Source organism: Diuraphis noxia, unplaced genomic scaffold (genome assembly GCF_037042655.1).
Source record: "Diuraphis noxia isolate RWA-SAM2 unplaced genomic scaffold, SU_Dnox_SAM2 contig0003, whole genome shotgun sequence".
Lineage (NCBI taxonomy): Eukaryota > Metazoa > Arthropoda > Insecta > Hemiptera > Aphididae > Diuraphis > Diuraphis noxia.
In genome coordinates, this window is record NW_028301713.1 from 71,164,678 (window position 1) to 71,188,268 (window position 23,591).

At 33.8% G+C, this 23,591-nt stretch overlaps 2 protein-coding genes across 7 annotated transcripts in view; one reads left to right on the forward strand and one right to left on the reverse strand.

Annotated features, from left to right (window-relative positions):
* The window catches only part of LOC107164695 (uncharacterized), a 104,659-nt gene that overhangs the window by 33,755 nt on the left and 47,313 nt on the right, over positions 1-23,591 (reverse strand). For 3 of the 6 annotated variants that reach the window (XM_089222422.1, XM_089222420.1, XM_089222421.1), the window contains one exon: positions 22,364-22,422. The exons of the other annotated variants lie outside the window; for them this stretch is intronic. In XM_089222422.1, coding sequence (XP_089078548.1) covers positions 22,364-22,381 — 18 coding nt within the window. In that variant the 5' untranslated portion in view covers positions 22,382-22,422. The remainder of the gene's footprint in view (positions 1-22,363; positions 22,423-23,591) is intronic. 6 annotated transcript variants of the gene reach the window in all.
* Positions 18,577-21,441, forward strand: LOC107164688 (uncharacterized). The gene is made up of 6 exons (XM_089222051.1): positions 18,577-18,655; positions 19,000-19,383; positions 19,542-19,801; positions 19,871-20,110; positions 20,769-21,041; positions 21,199-21,441. Exons 1-6 carry the CDS (start codon positions 18,577-18,579, stop codon positions 21,439-21,441), a joined length of 1,479 nt encoding a protein of 492 aa, XP_089078177.1.

The following is a 23,591-nucleotide window of genomic DNA, read 5'->3' on the forward strand; positions in this document are numbered from 1 at the left end:
AGATTTTACATGATAACGCATATTTTGTTAATAAATTACAAAAATAATAGCCAATGTAAAATAAAGAACTTTCACGTACAACCACGGCCATCTTTATACATTTTGAATCGCACATAATATATTTAATAATTAATTCTTGTTGTGCAGAAAATACTAATATTAATTAGAAACTATAATATTCTATTTTAATAATATCAAAAACAAAAGCATAATACATATATTTGCATATTATTACAGTTTTTGAGTAATATGATTTTTTTTTTTAAAGTTTTTATCACATAATAAATTCATATTTGATACAAAAAATTGCATATTTAATATTTTTTGTGCGCATGCATTATGCATTATGCACATAGGCAATGTTATATTTTTTTTAGTGGATAAAGTCCCGAGATGATGCGATGGTATTATATTGTCCTTTTCTTTATTTTTGCAATTTATATTATATTCCGTAATTTTCGCGGATGACCACGATTAAATCGATTGGCGTTCGTTCAAGCTCTGTGTGCTCTATTTATTGCAATATTAAATGAAAAATCCATCCGATAAGCACAATATGATAATATATTTATATACATCTATATTGTATATTATTCGTGTTACTTTCTCGTCGATTGCGTCATTTGAAAAAATATCTATAATATTTTATATGATTATTGTCCCCTGCACAATGAAATATTATTTATTACGCGTTTTTGTAAGTAATTGGACAATAATTATTAATTATGGTTGTTTATTTTTTTTTATCCTCCCACCCCTGTTTAATGAAAAATAACCAAGTAAATGGGTTAATATGTCGTTTTCTCGTGTTTTTAAATGTTAGCGTTCTCGCGTGATTTATTGCCCTTGGCTCGGACGCAAAAAAGACATTTGCACAAAATCACTGTCCGATGCCAAGTTATGCATCTCAGCCAACCAGTGGTTTATGCGCATGTTATACAATAAGTGCCAATCAGATATTGTATATATTTATTTATTTTTTTATAAACACATGTATATTTATAATTTATTTTTTTACATTGCAAATGTGATTTAATACGGTCCTACTAAGAAAATTAACAGGTAAGTACAGGAGTTCAATGCCCACGATCAACATTGTTGAAATGCAAGAATGAGTGTTTCATTTATTTTATTCACTTTGAATATTATGTTACAGGTTTAAGAGGACGTTTCACCCGCATGTGTTGTCTCCGTCTTACAAGTGCGTAACATTGCAAAAACTGTTTTGCGCGGTAAAGAACAGAGAAAGATACAGTTATAACTAAGAAACGAAATTTTCACCACATAAAAAGGTGAATTTTGTCTGTGCAATATCGCTTTTATTTTTTCGATATCACTTATACAACAAAAATTCTTATTGTTTTATAATACATTAGTTTTGCGTTTTTTAAGCATGAATAACTTTTTTTGTAGTTCTGATATCGAAAAAATAAAAACGATATTGCACAGACAAAATTCTCCTTTTTATGTGATGAAAATTTCGTTTCTTAGTTATAACTGTATCTTTCTCGGTTCTTTCCCGCGCGTAAAAGTTTTTGTAATGTTACGCACTTGTAAGACGGAGACAACACATGCGGGTGAAACGTCCTCTTAATGTGAAAGATAGAAATGTTCACCAAAAAATATGCGATAAATGTTATACGACTATAATAAAATGACGTGTGTCAGTCTGTCCGATTTGAAAATATTGTAGTGACGAATCGCGTCGTGACAACAGCAATTAATCGAACTAAATCCTCGATGAAAATTGACAACATTGTATTAGGTACATATTAGTTGACGTCATAACGTCGCATCCTCTACTTGAGTTCATTAAAACTTATTTGAATTGCCTCCATTTGTTTATTGTATTATTTACTGAACATATTATAACTGCTTGTGTGTTAATGCACACTTCAAGGTTTTATTTCTTAACGGTTAAGAAGTCTACATGTACCGAACTCCACAGTTATATTAATTATATGACTGTATAATATCTAAAATTTAATAAATAATAGTATAATAAGTATAAGTGTTGTTGGGTACCTAGGTACACACTTGGCTAATTTATATCTCACAAGTCGCAACTTGTGAGTTATGTCAATGTGAATGATTTTCGTAAACACATTTTCGGATGGTTATCTTATTAGTACAACGTTTTTAATTCTTCGTGAAGAAGAAAGAATGTCTTGAGTACTGTAAAAATAGAATCCGAGGTCACCTTTTTGTCAGGGTCATATAATATATAATCAATATCCTTGGAGTTCACGTACCTACATTTTATGCTTAAATATAGATTTTTACGTTATTTGTTATCAGAATACCATTTGTGCATTCTGTTTAGGTACAATCGCACGTTAAAAATGGAATATTTAATAAATTTATTGAACCCGATGTATAGTTCGGATTTTTAATCGTTGTTATATTAAAAATATTATAAACTACCTACTGTAAACTCAGAATTGTGCTTGATGGGGATAATTTTAATAACGTTTAACGAGTCTGCGAAACAAATTCGATATCGAAAAAAACAAACGATTGACAATCAAAAACTGTTGACACGCGTGCTTATGAAATATTATGTATAATAATAATCTTGTCATGGTTTTTCACAAGTATAGGTAGTATTATTTTACAAAACTGAAGTATTCTCTGAAACGATAGAAGGATAACAAAGACATTCAAATTCAAAGTAGAATCCCTAAGAGGGATTTAATAGTAAAAATAAAAATAAAAAACTGGAAAGGACGTCTGCTCAATATACTTAACGAGCTCAAAAAAGGCTAGAAGTGAAAATACGTAAGTCAAAAGAAATGGAACAAGCCAATTGTTAAAACAAGAGTCTGCGGTTCAACGTTCCAAGTAATTTATCATTAATTAGATAATAAAAAATGGTTGGTTTTCAAAGGGAATTTATATAATACAATGAAAAATGAGCATTAAAATCGATGATCTGATGTACCTAATCACATTACATAATATTATTAATTTGTACTACGGACGTGGTTCGAGCCTACCAAAGAAAATTAATCTATCATTTCGTATAATTTTGAAAATTTTAAATCAAATAAAAATGTTTAATGTGACGTGACTAAACGCGTTATCATATTTTATAATAATTTTAAAACAAAGAAAAGTTCTACTTATGCGAAACAGTTGAAATTATATTACTGCATTAAGTTGAGAGTACCTATAATATTATTAATTATAGGTTTATAAAATATATTTATTGAACTTAAATCAAATACCTCGACAGTAAAGTTTTCACCTTATATAAGTAGGCAATAAGTTGCATCTTTCCTTGGTTAGTTTCATATAATATGTGATGTACATATTCACAATTTATTATGTTCGTTTTCCCATTGGAAATCAAATAAAGCAATTAAATAAAATTGTACGTAAACACGCGAAGTCACAACGAGATTTATTTAAACGTCGTTAAGAGACAAAGGAAAGGACTTTTAAAATGCATTTCGCTACAGTTTCATAGAGATTTAATTTTATTTACTTTAACCCGTCCAATGACGTCCGCGTTTACTTGAATTGTTTCCAAAACATTGCATTAAGTACGGTTGTTAAACATTTTATATTTACGGTCAAATCAGTGGTTTGTTTTGTAAAATAAAATACAACTTTATCACGGCCCAAGTCGTCACGGCCGGCTTTCTCGCCGTCATATTAGTTCCTTACCACCAACCCGCCCGCGAAACCAACACGAAGTGCACACCACACGCACCACCTGGAAACTCTTCGAAACTTTACATAGAGAATTTTCAGAATGATTTTTTGATTCGACAACAGTATTATTCCATTATGACGAGCAGTTTATAGTAATGTCAAAACTAAAGCTAAGCTGAATAACTCGGGCGGCTTTACCGAGAACGCTGAATAGTTTTTAGTAATAAATTACGTAAACGTGGTTATTATTATTTTTTTTTTATCCGTTTAATAAAATATCAACCTAGCTCATGTCTGACGATATACTATTTAATGTATAAATCTCATGAAATTATCTTTAGGCCTTATAATAGACCGTGTGTATTATTATTATTGATTCGTTTACTGGTTTCGTCTATCAACGCGTTTGACCTCAACCCCTACTCCGTGTAGGTTTTCTAATGACGACGGTGCTAATAACACGTTCCAAATGTATTTTATTATACTATATATTTTTTATTGTTTGTGTCTACTATATTATATTACCGTGTATACAGGGTACACAGTCTTTCCTCTACTTGCGGTGTTTACTCACGTTTATACCATATGGTATAATATATAAATATCCAGTGACCACCGCAGTGGCCTATATGAAGTGTATTGTAAAATACTGTGTGCTTATTACATTTGAAATCTACACTATTCGAATATAATATACACCACACGGAAGTGCACTTTACTGTTAAACTGTTGAATTTTCACAAACACATTCTCACGATGAAAAATTCGTCAAAAAACAAGTCGAGACACGTTCTGCAACACAATTTTGCAGTACCTGTGTTATTATGGGTACAAGCAGTCGTATACGATTAGTGGTTTTTTATTTTTTGAAATTGTCTCGTCTGCCATGTACTATTATGTACATCGAAAATCGCTCCTATTTTCGACACACAAACGACCGCAAGATTGTGGCATGCAATAATAATGCACTCGATATCACACTATATCTTCATAGTTAAATTCTTAATATATCTGAATTCAAATCCAGTCGGAGAACAGGAAACAATCAATCAAAAAATTGCTCTCGAAACGAAATTGATCATCGTGCTGACAAATTTGTTGGAATAATAATTGTATTGTTGTCGGCTCGAATGGGCCCCTAACACGCGCACGCGCACGTGCCACGAGTGTGCTCTGATACCTACATGACAATATCAATTATTATTATTATTATCATCATACGCTGCTGGCCCAGTGTATTTATTTTATTCAACTGAAATAACAAAATGGCGTTTGTGCGACGTCAGACCTTATATGTTACCATGTAAGTACCTAAAATACAATACGGCTTCAAATAATAATATATCGACTGTGCCCCGCATACATGGGCACAATTTGGTGGTGCGGGGAGGGGGTGGGTTTTGGGTTAATTATCTGAAAAAATAGAGGTTTCAATGTTCTCGGTAATTATTGAAATTACACACCCCTGATGCCTACACATGTGAAATTGTTGTGATCAACTAAGCGTGCTTTGGAAAACTTTACGATTGTATAATATTACAAAATATATTATTATTATAAACGCGACAACGGACGGATGGTTTCAGATGACTGAGTATTAATCTACCACCGCGGCCATCGACGTTGTTTGTTTAGAAGACGTTGTGACCTTCGGTGTTTCGTTCCTATTGGATATTACTACCATTATTATTACTTACCCGCGTGGACCACATTCGAAAATATCCCATAATTAAGTACAGAATAGTACGACAAAACGTCAATAACGATGATTTAAAATTCATTTTTTCCCCTATCGTTTACATAATGCCGGGCTATTACTGCACACGTACCCATAAAATCGACGTACCAAATAAAATTCAAACCGGTTCCGTACTCAAAATAGTAATAATAAAAATCTAATCTATCTAATTACATATTTTATACCGTTGAATAGTGCTCGTGAATTCGATCCCCATAATTAATTTTTTTTTTCTAATTTTAATTCTAAAGAACAGAATATTATCCGTGTATACATAGTATAGTTTATATTGTATGATTATACATAGACGCAATATATCGAAATAATGTAGAATAATAATACGAAGATGACGGTACGATATTAACCTGTAATTGTTATTATATTCGTTCATATAAAAATATATGTTATTAAACCGAAGATGAGGTTCACAAAAAACGGATAAACAATAATAATTTCTAGTTGTACGACGTATATTATGCATATTAGAGCTATTATATATTGTACCCATAATATTACGTACGTCCTACCTGCACTATGGTATTAAAATAGCTATAACAACGACGCGTTATAGTAATATTATCATTAAAATGATTGGCGACCGTTAATATTGGCGACTATCGCGTGAAACGTTTTCAATGTGTTGGGACTGTTGTGAAGAGAGGGAGAGAGAATTCTGAATTCCATTGTAGTGCTAATACAAAAGTGTGTAAAACGTCGCGATTTAGTAATACATTTTTACTGTAAATTATATTATATAAAAATATATGTTGGCTATGTTGCTCTGAATACACAACCATTCGAATATTACTTTATAATAAGTAATAACACGCCGCTTCGTTGTTATACGTCATAATAGTAATAATAATAATAATAATATATAAACGGCGGGCGGCAGCGACGTCGGTAAACATATTGAATTACCCGATAACAAAAATTATCATTGCTTTGAAATTATGTACGGTCGTGACCTGTTACCTGGTTAGTACCACTTTATAATCGGATATTATATGGCAGAAATCGTTCGCACGATCACAATATTATTATGTAAATGGCATATAAATCGTTTTTGTTTCCTTTTAGATATATAAATAAATATACAAGATATAGGTACATATTACATATGCATTATACTTTTTTTTACATAAATATGTACCCGTACAACCGTACAAGGAATTCAGAACAGATATTATTGAAATCAGTTTTTTAAATCATAATCTATCATCTACTATTGTTTGTCAAATTTTATTTTGAATAAATAATTAGTTTGTTGTTATTATTATTATTATTGTAATTCAAAAATCGTATCGAAAAGCAATCAATAGGTACATTTTAAACATTCGATATGTTATGTTATACCTACCTATAAACACACACACACAATGGTAATATTCTATTTCATTCTTACAACTACAACAATAATAATTAATGACCGAGTAATTTATTTCAATATGGCAGTCCACATATCTTCGTGATGATTTTTTTTTTTCATAATGACGAAAATATTTTCTATACACGTATACATATTTTTTAACAAGCAACAATAATTAATTTCATTCGGCTCAGCAAACATCATTAATACTAGTCTATGACGACGAGACGATAATAATATTATTACGGTTTAATAATAAAAGATTTTCATGTTCATTAGAGTATTCGTTTTGTGGGCATGTCCCAAGCTTAGAAACGTATAATGACTAAGGATATTTCGTTTTTTTCTTTGTACGCATACTACCACACGTGTGTCTGTGTGTGTGTGTTATAATATAATATTATTATTATTATGTATACAAATGCATTTATTTATTATTATTATTATTGTTGTTGTTGTTGCTCCTTTGTATGCCGTTTCTCGGTGTTCAGTGGTTAAACGACGGAAAACACACTGATGAAATCACCAAAGGGATCGTTAACTTCGGCCAATGTAATGATCGGGTCACTCGAAAAGTCCTAAGCACACTATTTATTATCGAACAATGCAAACATTACACACTGCACGCCATTACGAATATTATGAAATTAATAATAATATTTATATGATTATGCGTTAAATATAATTGTAGTGAGCTATAGGATACGGGTAGGTTTAATGACACAAACAAAAATTGTGCTCGATTCATCACATCGTCGTCGGCGAACCGTTCAATTGTAATCCTAGTCAATCATGTTTCCAAACTAATAACGTATCGTGAGGCTTTGCCAGAAACCAAATTGACCTTTAGCAGCAATAAAACTCGAGTTTACATTGTATGACCTTTTCGCTTACGCTGACATTTTATTTCGTGCCCTGTTATTTATTAAATTTCGCTACGTTTCGGTGTCCCTCCCCACCACGCTAAATTCAGCTAAACCCACACACTCTCGCACTGTATGATTATCATCGAATAAAATCTAATTAATAATTTTTTTTTTTTAGAATTTAAACGGTCGGGGTTAATGGACAAAAAGAAAATGTGATCAAACACTATTATAATCTACTGCAGTAGGTAATAATGACCACCGGCACCAGGAGTCGTAATTCAACCCGTCTTCTGATTCCTATTTTTAATGATAGGTATAATAATTATAGCTTAGGATTATTTAAAACTCAACTAATGATCTGATAATGCGATGCGACGTGACTACGAGCTCACATAATATTTGTACATATACATAATGATTTAGAAGGTTTTCGTGATAGCCGCCGGGCATACAAATACAGAGCTGAAAATTTTAAATAGACAATTTTTTTTTAGGAAATAAAATAGTGATTACACAGAATACAAATAAATTATTGTTATTCGTTAATTATCATCAGTTATGATTTGTGGACCCAAATAGCCACATTCAAATTTGGGCAGGCACATCAATAAAATGCTTGAAAACAATCCCGATGTACGATAATTAATTAAACACAAACATCTATTTCTATCGGGAATATAAATTATAATTAGATAATAACAGCGGCGGCATAAACAAAAATCATAATTAGTGAAATAGCTCTCACGAACTGGGGAGAGCACGCGCGCGTGCGTGTGTATTTTATTCTCATACTGCAAGTTTTGAAACATTGCCAGAGAACAATATTATTAATCAAAACGAAAAAATAAAATAAAATAATAAAATAACTGATCGTTTGGAAATGTTTCGAGTTCTAAAGTTAGACCGGTGCGTCATACCATTTAAACAGCCACTGCCACGAACGGTACGAATATTCACCTAATGCACTTCCTCTCACATCGTTAACGCATGATGTTTAATGATAATTATTGCGGTTATTCAACGACTTTAGTTATTTATAATGGCGAAAATTATCATTGGTTCGGCCGAGAATGTCCAGTTTCCTTCGATATCCGACGACGGTATACAGCGATCAGTGTCGAAGTGTTGCCTATATTTTAATATATTTCAAATCATGCGTTTTCCGAACAGAATATTAATACCATGTATAATTGTATGTATATCTGTTATGTATAAGTGTATATAAAAAAAAAATTAAAAAAAAATACTGCCACCGTCGTCTTCTTTGTAATTCGGTAATCATGCTCGTCCGTGCAATAATCGTGCGCGGGGAGAGAAGAATATAAATGGTACTAGACGGATCGAAATCAAAAACGAAAAAAGCTTTTTACCGTCACTAATAGTCGGTTGGCCATGACAATAATATAATATAGCATAATATATTTTATGCTAGGTACACTCTGAAAACAATAGAAATCGATAATGAGCGTACAAAATTAGTACAAACGAATTAATATCACCTGCTGGCACTCATAGGTACACCGCGGTGTTGCCATGTGGTCGATTTTACTGGTCAAGGTTGGTCGCGAGCTCGAAGTGTATTTTATCGCCAACAGGTGTTAAGTGTATAATATCGTTGTGACCACGTCAAGTGCAACTATATTTTTTATCAATAATGTCTTCTGTCCTATGGTACAAAAACTGAGAGCTATAGTGGCGTTATTATAATTTTTAAAGCCATAAGTCGTGTGAACATTTTATACAGGTAATAGGTGTGATTTCGGGACGGTGAAGCGGATAGCAATCGCTACCCCACCGATTTTATTATTTTATTTACCTCCTGTTCCCATCAATCTTCAATAGACCACATACGATTGAATTAAACATATATTTTTCGAGGTGTTTGCTACAACGCTATCTCGTGATTTTAGTCCAATTTACGCCTCCGTATTCGTCTGAAGAGTGAAGATTTTTGAAAAACATCTTGTCCGAAAAGATCTCTTTGGTTTCATTTTTTTTATCTTTTTTTATTTTATTTTGTTTATGCGTCATGTCTTCACGGATTTTTGTTGAAGACGTTTATAACTGTGCACCGAATGTCACGCGTATCGGTCCCAAGAGAAATTATAGCCTTTCCAAAGGATAATAAAATAACTTATCAATATAATTTATCATACACCAGCTACCGTTGTTGCACTGCATAATGGTAATATAGAATATAAGTACATTCGATAATCGACGATCGGCGGAAAACTACAAGTCTAGGCGCAGTCCTACATACATCTAACATAATAATCGGGGTTTAGACCCGACATAATGGTGAGGGGGTTTATAATAATAGTAATAATAATACTGCCGAACACGGTCGTAGTCATCGCCGACCCGAGATTACACATCTGGTGCTCAGTAATTTCCACTAGACATAACCAGTTTTTTTTCTCCTCCTCCTCACTGCCTTTTATAAATAATAATCGTAATAACGCAGTCGTCAACTATAAGTATAGACCATAGACGTAGGCCACGTATATCCACGTACTATACAATATAATAATAACATACGTGTTTTCGGAAAATCTAATCGTCGCCGGGAAAAATTAAAATACAAAAAAAACACATAAAAACGCGTTCGAATTTTTTCATTCTTATTATACTATCGAATCACTGTAATATTACTAAAAACCACTTTATTACGCGTTCAGTATAAACTACAAACACACACATGCATACGTGTTGTTTTTTTTATAGGTTTATAGAATATAATATTTAGTAGCTAGGAAGTTATTAGAAATTAGAATATTATTCCGGTTACAAAATAGCGGTATACTGTTTATAAAGTATATTATGCGTATATTCCGATGGTTAATGTTTGATTAATACTATGCCGAACATATTTCAGTGACTACAATCCATTTGTATTAATATGTGCACTTACAACAATTCCTACATATTGTATAAGTGGATCTCGACAAGTATTGATTTTTGTTTCTTGATTATTCTCTGTATTCGCGTCGAGTTGGTTGACCTCATTTTTTCGGGCTTATGTTTAACCTCAACAACTTTTCTATTCGAAGTGTTCTTTTTTTTTTGTTTTTTCTTGTCGAACAGTACCGTGCGTCAGTTTATTAAATACTCATAATATAATATTCCAGGCACCGTGACGTCTGCAGTATAGCTACTTGTAACAACATTTTATAATAGTATTCGATCAAAACATCGATGATGTAAAACGCGTTTTATGTAACATCGATAAATTTTCTTTTGATCGTTTCACATCGAATATAATAATAGGAAATCGGGTAGGTACGTAAAAAATCCACGCGGTGGAAACTCATCGCCGATCAACATCCATCATAGTTTCGTTTTCACAATTTAAAAATCCATCAACATTTTAATATTATAGATAATATTATGAGAACGCGTACCCAGAACTATTAAAAAATAAAAATAAATGATTATTATTTTTACTGATATAAACGTCCTCGACTTCGGTAGCCATTGTAATAACAATATTATTTAACGCATTTTAAACGTACACTACAACTACAATTTAATAACATGATACATGATACATAAATATTAAGCACCATAAAGTTTACATTTTATAATACAGATTTGATAGTGGTATCAGGTAAGTATTTGAATGACTTGATTGATGGGTCTAAGAATTTCGTTGAGGAGGGTGAGGATAGTATTATTTTTTTCCTTTCTACTATTGAAAATTACGGCATTCAGTTATTGAGAGAGCCTCTAGTGTCGCATAAAATAGGTTCGTATCGCGACATCAGATGACCGTGAGTTATAGATGTACATATGTCTGAGTCGGTTTATAATATTGCCTCTAGTCTTGTGGTGAAATTTTTAAGGTGGGGGGAAGGGCATGGTGTGATTGACCTTTTGGTTTTGATTAAATACTGTTTATACTTCCCGCGATTTGGAATCGTAACAAGTAAGATACATTACAAAATATGCACCACTTGCATATTATTATGGGGAAATAAATAAATAACGATTAACGCGAGATAAGACTAGTAATGGCCTCGGAAATAAGAGTGCAGTAGCGGCGCCTCAAATCGTCGGTGAAAATTTCGAAAAAATTATATTGATAAGAAATATGCCGATACACGAGCGGTGTAAAATGATTTTTCTCCGGTCTCTCGCACCGAGCTCGAAATATTGTCCGTTGAACACGTTTTAATTACAAAGTACGTTCGTCCAATAATTACCGGTTGCCATGATCATGTGAAATTTAATCAACCACGCGTGCATTGAAAAAAAAAATGGTGATGTTACGTAATAGGTATAATATTATTGGCCCGGTGCGGATCGGTGGAGTTCGGCATCAGGATGTGAATTGAATATATTTTTTGCTTCTTATTTTATTTCCCCCGCCTTTTATTTTTCACGTCTTGTGTTATCGCCGTTTATTCGCGATGATTGATGATTAGAAGTGCAAATTGATTTTTCGCATTTTTGCAAAATAAGAAAATCATAGTAGGTATATCATCAATATAATATTTTTGTATAGTGCTCTTTTCAAAGTATTCGTATTATTTTTCATCATAAATGCATAGAGATCATTTCGCTGTTGCTTTTCGAATAATATACTTTACATACTTGAGTTTCATAAATAATACCCGAGCAGACATTAAATATTTCCTTGTCAAATACACTTTATCAAAACTGAACCACAAATATCATACAATTTGGATGAATAATAAAGATGGAAAAAAACTCATACTCATAATTTATTATTATTATTTATATTTTTTGAAATTGAGAATTTTAAATTTCAAATGCTCTGATGTGTATTATACTATTTTTACTTGGACACGTAATAAATTACATGCATATATATCTATTATCTTCATTGATCTCATTTTTTATACACATTTTTGTTAGTTTAAATTCATCATCTCTTATGAATTTTATACGAGGTTTACATAAATAATTAATTCAACGATAATACTGCTACTAGTCTGTGTCAAACGACTTGCTCACGTGGAAAGAATTTACATATGAATAATGAATGGATTTACAACCATAAATATGTATAATGCATTCGTTTTTATAATAGTTTTAAACTTGTTTAATTTTTTCCCCCATAAAATTACACGAATTTCACTAAATTAATTAAACTAATTTAAATCTTTAAAATCTAATAGTAAAAAAAGCAGATAAGTCATGAATGTCGCTCTGTTGTACAGTATAGGTTACTAACTTACAAGTAGGTTACTGTAATGGATGGAATTAAATTTGAATTCAATGATATTATATTATTGTATACAGTGGCGTATTTACAGTGGGGGGGTCAACCCCCCCCCCCAGAACAAAAAAAAAAGTTACTATTATTACGGATTTTCTAATAATTTAACGATGTAGATAGACTGTCTATAATATAGCTATCTAAAATTTGACAAATTAACTGATATTCTAATTGATGTAATTATCCTAAAAATTAATTTTACTAAAATTGTGACATTTTTTCAGTTATAAAATTATATTGTTTGTATTCATTCTATCTCTTGTTATTCCTTGTTTCAAAGTAAGATGAAAGAAATAAGCTTTATTATATGAGTTTTTAAAATTTTAACCCTCCCCCCCCAAAAAAAAAAAAAAATTATTGAAAATATGCCACTGATTGTATACGAAAAACGAAAAATAATTGTAATAATTGTATAGAAAAGATGCTACACTTGATAATTTTGAGCAAGTTTAGAGGGAGAAAAAGTGTTTACAGAATAAAAAAGAAAAAGAAATAAACATAAAACCAATACATTCCTCGCTCCGCTCAGAATCTAAAATCTAAATACGAAATATGCTGCAGTGTATTATTATAATAATAATATTTTACATCGTTCGAAATGTCACCGAACATATTTCATTTGTATAACTCGTTCCCGGCGGCAATTACGGAATTCTTTCTGTAATGACGTATAATGGGAACTTGTGTGAAAATTGAACTATGCTAAATACCATATTTCAAGCGTAATACCAAACATTTCGAAACAACTAACGGGTTAGCGATTTCAGTGCAAACGACAGCAAGGGATAGAGGGAAAAGTTATTATTGTGTTTTTCGAGCCATGAATTATATTATAAAGTCGTTATTTTTCTAAAACACAAAATTCATATAACACATTCCTCGTCCAATCGCCAGTGGTGGTGGTGGTGTTGGTGGTGGCGGCGGTGGTATGGCTAGGGGAGAGTGGATATGGTAAAGAACATAAATCTGTTTTATGGGCACTGTTTTACTCGCCCCTGCCACCCGTTTTTTTTAACAACCCCTGAACAGTTACGTTTGCTTCAGTGGCTGGAGAGAGCTTTTTCCATTATTTTTATTGTTGTTATTTTATTACCGTTTTTCGGTTCGTAACTTCACATAATCTAAACGAACCTTTTCGATTAATAATCACCACTCTAGTATTTTATTTTGAACATTAAATTAAGTTTGAACAAACGTGGTTGCCAATGTTTTTTTTTCTCGAAAATCGTAATAAATTAGTCGTGAAAATGTTCCGGTGTCGTGAAAACGACGATGCCGTCATTGCAATGGGTTGTGTATTTATATTATATTATACATGTATTTGTTATTATTTACACACGTAAATAGTTGGAATTAATTGTACGAAATAGTGTGTTCATAGTAGAATTCATTTATACGATACCAAATTAATTACAGTTTAAATAGGTCAATGAAACACACATATATACACGCAAACACAATTTATTTAGATTCATATAAAGTCTGTCGGACAATTTTAATTGAAAACTAGGCTACGAATAAAACCTTTTAGTGAGAAGTGTACGTGGCAAAAATCATTTTGAATTGTGTTCTGTTTTATTTATTTTTGTTGCATAATTAATTAACGATTGTGTTTTACGTTTTAAAGGTTTTTATTGTGTTATCAAAAAACTAATACAAAGTTATACATATAATTCTCCATATGACCCTGTCTGAATTCCCAGTACATTAATGAGAACAAGGTCAAAAGCCTTAGTCATGATCGTTATACTTTTACGAAATATGCATGTATAATTTGCTTAGAAAACATCCAATGATTTGTGAGGATTATGGCAGTGTCGGGGGAACATAACGAATAATTATAAAATTATCAATAATGTAGATATTACTTTGTACTCCCTGCAAATATAAATTCTAAAATTTATAATTTTCGATGATTTTACCCATTACACAAAATCTGTCGATTAGTTTTGGCTCAATATTTTCATTATTTGTATGTATAAATGTATATATTCATACATATATTTTGTTATCATGAACTATGTTACACCTCAAAGCGCATTTTTGTGGTGACCGGATACAAAAAAAATAAAAATAAAAAACTGTGTCGAGAACATTTAACTTTAAGATTTTTGTGTTTTTTCTTCGACTATATCGATCGGTAAGATATTACGGAAAACTATACGTAATGATATGCCTAATACCTTTTTCTCATCATCCGAGTCGGATTCGGTTATACGGTCTAGTCACAGTTTTGTCTTGTTGGAAAGAGGAAAAAACAGATGGAAAAAATGTATTATATTCCATTTCCAGTGTTATTCTGTAGTCATGTTTAAGAAAAAAAAAAAATTATATTTTCCTTTTATTTCCAGAACGGTCACATTCTACATTGAGATTGAGACTAATTTACGTTTCAACGATCATGGATGAGAAAATAATTATGCAACCAAAGAAGTCAAAACTATCGTATAGAAGGGTGACGTAACGCGGGAAATAAAATACATTTTCTGCATCGATATCACAAAATTACGTCATCTGAAATTATAATATGCAGAGTGTGCTAAAAATGTTTGACGAGACATAAGAGTTTCCTTTAAACGTGTCGTTACAATACACATTATAATATCTTAAGTCAATTCGTCACTAACAGAGTACAGAGATGTATGTTAATAGCTCATAAAAATTTTACATACCAAGTTATTTGATAGGTACCTACTGTATATTTATATTTGAAATATATGACCAATGGTAACAGTCGTAGAACTGAATAATATGAATTATACTTTCATGTTTGGGGAAACGGTTCGGTCGAGAACCAGTTGCGGTCGACAGATGTAGAGACAAAATATGTCGCGTTTTCCCGTGGCCAATTTCGCGATGATGGTGGAAAATATCTCGATTACAACGTAAAACGTGAACCACAGCTGCCAAATTTAAACCGCGGTTGAAGTGACCGCCGACAACACCACCGAGATGATTTACGTGGTGTTTGACGATTGGGTAAACCAGTAACCACGATACTTTCTTTTGACCAGCCGCAAAAGCAAAACGGTGGACACCAACTCATTTTATTATATAGTTCCAAGTCCACCACAACATGTCGTCCGATTGTCAACGAGCCTCGTCCAGTCCGTTTTCACATTGACGTTTGTGAGTGAGCAAAATGTTAGACATCGAGACGACATTCCAGGGAAACCAGCCTTGGATAAGTATTATATTTTGTGAGTTTCGTCACTTTCAGTCCAACGTAACACAAAGGTCAAGGTCATGAATCGCACACCAGTCATTCATGTACTATATTCACAAATTCCTCTCGAACTAATTACGGCCGTTATTTTGAATTTATTTTATATAGCCACACATAACTCAGAGTTTATAATTTAATTATAAATAGGTTTGTGTAAAATCTGAATAAAACCTGGATAAATTATTAATGAGATAGCTGCAGCAATATAGAAGAAACAAATTTTCCCAAGTGCCACGTAAATTGTAAATACTTATTAGATAGACGTTCGAATTGAAATTGTATTATAATATGTTGATAGTATCCATCACTTTGGTCGTATTAAAAATCCAACTGATTGGATATTTAAAAAATAAATAAACACATTATTATAATTTGTCAAGCTTCGTATGCAACTTTAAAAATGACTCGCTAAATGATCTCTTCTTTTACATATAAGTACTGGATAAAAAAAAATAAATAAGAAAAAAATCGAAAAGACATTTTTTTATTCGATTTTCAAGCGAAATTATTATCTCATCCACGCACGTTTAAAATGCATTTTCCATTCGAGGGTAACTTGTTTAATGTTCAATTTCCTTTAACAGAGTATTCACCAACTCCATTTTCCGAGAAGACCATTATGTTTGTGCCTACATATAAAGTGGTCGAATGCGTTTATTTATTAAATCCAATATAGTAAGGTAATTGTTTCCTTTTTAGAATAAATACAATATCTTAATAACTTAGTAGGTACCTATATATTATAATGTTAAAATTAACGTTATAACGTAGCATAGAATGGTGATTGTATTAAAAATATCATACGTGTTACGCCGAACGAAAATAGTAATAATATAAATAATAACAATATAGTATAATCTTTCAAACAGGACCCGAATTTTTATTGATAACCCTTTAAAACGAATATCATAGAAGTGTAACTATTATATACTTCTGTGGTTTAAATGGTTTAATTTGCATGCAATTATTCAATATAGTATTTTATATCATTTTACGGCCTGTATCCTTAGCGGACAGTTTCTAAGTAAAAATAATAATACAATGACATTTCACCGCGCGAATCGTCTATATTATCTTATGAATGATTGAAGGTGACTGCGATACCGATGAGAAATCCAGTACCCACTGTAACAAAACCGTAGACATTGAAATCATCGCACTATTTTTTGTTTTTATTTTTAATGATAACAATATTGAAAACATTATAATATCGCAGCAGATCCAATATTTACACGCAGCTGTAGCTGCAGTTGTGGTCGGTCCGATCATAAAATATCATAATATTATGTTATACTATAATAATAATATGTTAAGTGAACTTTCTCCTCGGCTACGCGACGACGACGACGAGTCCTTGACTCTGCGTGTTCCATTTCCATTTAATAATATCATAACATAATAATAATATTATCATCATCATAATATTGTGTGTACACGCACGCAACGCGATACACGGCGATGCGATGATAATGTTATGCATAATGTGCACCTAGCTCTTTTGACCGAGTAATACACATGCGGCGGCAGACGTCTAGACGCGGTTCATATATTATAGCAGTATAATGTACGTCATCATACACGTTTGTGTAAACATCGGAAACAATATCGATAGCGATAATTTTTCGCCGAAATTGTACACCGGAAATCCTACCTGTACTGGGTATAGGCGTAATAATATTACGTATCATTGCGTTTAATTGTGTATTATTATACACTCTTCGATTGACCACCAAAAACGACGAAAATTATTCGAGTTTCGTTCTGCGGTGTCCGCCTACGGCGCCTACATACCTATATATACTACGTTATATCATTCTCTTTGCGTTTCCGCATCGGACCGGGACAATAAATTGTTCAAAGATGATGATCGCATGTATAGTTTTATCGCACGCTCGTAATATACGCCGTGTTTTAAACGCCACACTGGATCTGAACTTTCTGTTATCTTTCCAAAAGCCCGAGAGAGCTTAACGGGATTAAGACGGTTATGTGTTTGTTTGCGTCAGTTGTGCTTGCGCCATCATTTATATACATATACTATAGACATTATTTCAGTGTGCGTATATAATACACGACAATGTGCGTGTGTGTGTGAAACAAGCATAATCGGAGTAAACATTTATAATGAGATAAACCGGGCGAGAGGACGTGAAAACTTTTGGGCCCTTTGACAAGAAGAACGAAATTTACGACATAATTAATGTTGGCCGTTTCAGATATCCACCTATATAATATGGCTATATAGTTTAAACACGCCGGGCCCGCCACACAAATCGCCGTGCCTCATCGCGTCTGGAAAACAATATTATTAAATGTATCACGCGTCACCGTGGCAATAATAATAATAATGATAATATTTCGTTTTCGCTGGCGTAAGATTTACAAAAAGCGCCTGTCGACGCGTACGACAAAACGACATTATCATCATACGTATATACAGACTTATCGTTTCGAAAATATTGCTGCCGAGATCGTATGGCGTCGTTTCCGACGATGTGCACCGAAGAAAAAGCGGTTCAACAGAGATTTCCGCAGTTCTATTATTCGATTTTAGGTAGGTGATTTACTGATTTAGGAAACTACAGTGGGGTTGCACGCGCAATAAAATCTGCCAACAGTGTTTAAGAATAACAAAACTATCGTAATCTAATGACATAATATTGTAAATAAGACGCGTACCTTATACACTATGCCTATGTCGTATAGAGGCGGTTTCTTAGTGTTTTCCGCGCGTTGAAGTTACTATTGATAACACAATAACTGCGGAACGGAATGTAAAAATATTTTTGTAGATATCGTTCGGCCGAGTGCCCGATGCACTGGACTCGAAACACCGTCAGATATTGATACATAAGGACAAAATCCCCGTCACCTAACCCGACTATAGTGTGTTCGCAGCCGGTCTGAGCGGCGTGGTGATCGGCACTGCGTTCGCGTGGAACTCGGCGGCCGCCAGACTGACGCGGACATACGCTAACAACGATTACCGCGAGACGGCAGTCTCCGGTTGGTACGTGGATGCGGTCGCGTGCTACTTCCTGGGAACTATGGTCGGCGGCCTGATCCTGGGTCCGGTGACGAGGAACATCGGCTACCGGCGTTCGGTGGTCGGGTGCGACGCGGTCGTGTTGATCGGCTGGCTGTTGATGTCACAGGTGAACTTGGCGCCCGTCTGGGCCATCCGGTTCGCGCACGGCATCGGTACCGGAGGACTGGGTCTGCTGATACCCACGTACATCGCGCACATCACCGACTTCCGCATCCGGGGTGAGAACGTTTTACGTAATTATAATGCGTCGGGTCTAGTTAATATGTATTATAATACAATATATTAAACGCTAGTGTGGTCCCGAAATTCGTTACAATTATACAATAGTGCAGTGTGTAGTCGATATACCGAGTGTTCTACATCGCATTTGTGTTGCGCGTCACCTATATAGGTCGGGCGTTGGTCTTCCATCACGCGTTCGTGTGTTTCGGCGTGTTCTTCGCGCACTCGTTCAGCGCCATCGTCACTAACTACCAGCTGACGGGCGTCTGTATGGTATGGCCTGCCCTGCACATTTTCGTCTCAGTCTTCATGCCCGAATCGCCTTTGTACGCGTACAAGTGCCAAGGCGATTCCGACCTCGTGAGAACGGCCATACGTCACGCCAAAGGCGCTGACTACGACGTGGACTCAGACTGCATGGCGCTCGAGGTTGGTACTCGTTTAAACGACAGCTCCGCGATGCACGTGAAATCGGTCGTATGAGTCATTTTTTTGCAGAGATACGTGTTCGAGTTCGAGTGCATGATCGACGACAACAGGAGCCGCCTGATCCGTAAGATGGTCGCTATCGGGGCGAAACTCGTGGTGCTTCAGCAGACGTGCGGCGCGAGCGCGACGATGTTTCACGCCAAATCGGTTTTCGGCGGATTTGGTCTGACCACGGAAATTGCAGGCTACAGCGACGAACGCGTGTACAGCAACACGCAAACAATCGTTACGATCGTGTCCGCCGTTCAAGTGAGCCGTTTTAAAAATTAAAATATTTTTACCGTAGATACCTATACTATAATAATTTAGGTACCCACTCGTACATGTATTTTGTCCATCAAATGCATTTAGAAACGTACAATTGTTTATGAAAACATTTTCGTGACGGCAGCTTATATAAAGGGTAACTAAGTTTCTTAATCACGAGACGAATAACAATAGTTAATAAAGTTAAGTTATTAAGTTTTGAACTACTCTATTCCTTTTGCCTACACAGCGTACCGTGCCACTATTCTATAATATTAAAGCACTAATACTCACATATTATTATCTACACTTGAATCACTGACTCGGAATATCTGCAAGATTAATAATGCCTTGAACTAAATTTTCTCTGATAAAAATAAAAGTATGACTTTTATTTAAAATATATTTTTTAAGTTACTAATTTTGATAAGGTTATTATTTACAATGTTAAGACATTTCGTTTTTTTTTTTATTTTGAGCTACCATATTTTCAGAAACTTGCTCACGGTAGGTAATAGGTATATATGGTGTTTTAATCGCTTCTTTCAATGTGTAATAAGATGATAAGATTGTGTTTTCAAATACATTTTGAGTAACCATGATAGGCCCGATCCAAATTTTAATGGTTCCCATGATGAGTATGACGTTACAACTCTTGCAGGTCTTGCTGTGCCTCACCACGGTCGAGCTGGTTGAGTTTTTGGGCCGTAAGTTCATGCTAATTGCGTCGGCCATCGGTATGGGCACTTGTCTGGCTTTGCTAATGCTATACCAATCATTCTATCCAACCACAGACATCTGCACTTCGCCAATCGAATCGAACGAGTGGCACAAATACGTGCCCGTCGTACTCGTATGCATGTACCTGTGCTCATATTCAATTGGATGGGGACCGGTCGTCCCGCTGGTCTACGCGGAAGTGGTTTATTTCGACGTTAGTGTCTATAAGATATTATCATATTGAATAGTGTCATTTTTAAATTTCATAACGAATCAATGTAAATAATGTACTAATTAGGGCAGGAATTAGCATATTATACTTATATACTATGCATAATATCCAATGATGGCATTTTAAATGTGTCACACAGAAATGGTTTTCAAGTTTGATATACGCCGGTGGCCAGTTCGTCTTGTTCCTGGTGGCGTACACGTTTTTTGACGCCAACGCTCTGTTGAGCTTCAACAAGTACGTGATGTGTACGTATATCGTTTCATGTGCCACGAGCGTCGCTTTCGTTTATTTCTGCATGCCGGAGACTCGAGCGCTGCCCCTGGATCGGGTGCTGCAACGTCATACGGCGCCAAATAATTGTGTCGACACCGGAAATTAATGATTAGGTATATACCGTTGAGTTATTATATTTATAATTAAATTGTACAGTGTCACACACTCGTTGTTTATCATTTAATTATACTATATTATTGTTTTCTATCAAAAAATACTCAACATTGTCGAGGTCTATCACGACATAATATTCAGCAGAGTGTTGTGGAAGTGAACTGCAGTGACAATTTTTTTTTATTTATGTATGCGTCTTGTCGCGTCTATTGCAACATCGGTTTGTTCGAATGGGGTTGAAACGGTTAGATGTCTATAGTTGGGGGGAGTTGGTGCCAAATGCCCCTAGATTCTGTCTCGTTCCATTGGTTGGATGGATTTCATTCGTTACGTTACGTCTCTCATCACCCCTACTTCGCAATCCCTTCCCAAGTGTCACGTGGTAATAGCTTTCGACAACTCGTTTTAACCGTTTCACCGATGAGTTATAGTTTAAGCATTTACCATCTCACGACCAACAAATACAAATGACACCTCGGTGTGTCAATCAAAAATCGTTTTCTAGTACACGGTGAAATTAAAATTCCTAAACGAGATAAGTGAAATAATAATATGTAATAACGTTACGTGTTATTGCCGTCATCGCCGTCGTTATTATTATCTCTATTATTAGGTACAAGACGGATGTATTCTACTTAACAATAACACTCCGTTTGAAATATGTGAGCCTAATATTTCACATTATACTGCTTTGTATACATAAAAAAAATGATACTATGCTATGTATTATTTATTTATAAATTTATCTATAACATAAACGGACTAATTTTATCAAATATAGTTTAAATTCAAACATTTTACATTACAAATGCCACACCATATTATATTGTACCAACGGTGGCGGTGTAGCCGCTGTAAACAAGATAAAAAAAGAAAAATAATAATATTATAATCGTATTTTATAATAAACTCACGGGTACGGGATAGCTCATGTTTATTCGATATATTTACACGACGTCAGTGTATAGTTTACCTGTAACAAGCAAAAACAAAAATCGACATAAGTTTACGTGTATCGCGCACATTCATACATAATTATATGATATAGGTATATAATAATATGCGCATTATAAGACTGCACGGAGTTCATGATGCTATACATATTACATATAGATATTATATATTATATTATATACATTGTATTGGTATATATATATACATCACATATTGTAACGTATACACACATGTCGAGTACAACTAATTTAAACTACTTTTGTCGCATGTGCGTGTATCATTAGATCGTATTCATGCATTAGTAACGGCTTGTTAAGCCTGTTTCATACATTGTATGTTAAATAAAAGGCAACAAGTCTTGACGTATTCCACTAGGATACACAGAGCTAATTATATACGATGGAGCGGATTCGTGGCGCGATAGTTGCCGTTTCCGCAGTCAGCGGATAATCGAATTCCTAAGTATTACTTTGACGCCGAAAATCTACACACACCCCTTCAAAAACGCTCACCGTTGTCGACGTCATAGACTTATATATTAACGAGACTAGATAAATATAGACTTATATTAACTGAAGGTAACAAAATGGTGTTGAAAATGATTAGGAAAAAACCCCATCTATATGTTGAAACTACATTTAACTAAAATTATGATGTCGCATCAAATTGTTTAATAACATAACAATGAATGTAGAAACGCGTCCTGTACTGCAACATGCGATCTGTTGTCAAAATGTAGAGATGTATTTTTTAATATTTTATATGTGAATATAACAAAACAATATTATGTCTTCATTTAATATTTTATATTGCATTTACATAGTTCGTTATCGGTCATCGCGACATGTACCTATAAGTGGTTGTATATAGGTATTCTGGGCCAACAATAATATTATAATATAAAGAATATTGAAAGTTGCACTTTTGTTGTCTCTTACATGCACGACAACGTTGTTGTGACCTAAAAAGTTGTAAGGGTTTGAATGTAATACAATTTCTTTGGTTCAAATACCATCATTGTCTTGTCGATGATAATACAATCGTCCTGTTAGTTTCCACATCTAAAAACACGCAAATCACGGTTAATAATTCTGGCGATATTGCTAAATGATAACACGAGAGATAAAATAAATTGAGCTACACTGAAATTTAATTTGGCAGATTATGTGTAATGTGTATTATATATAT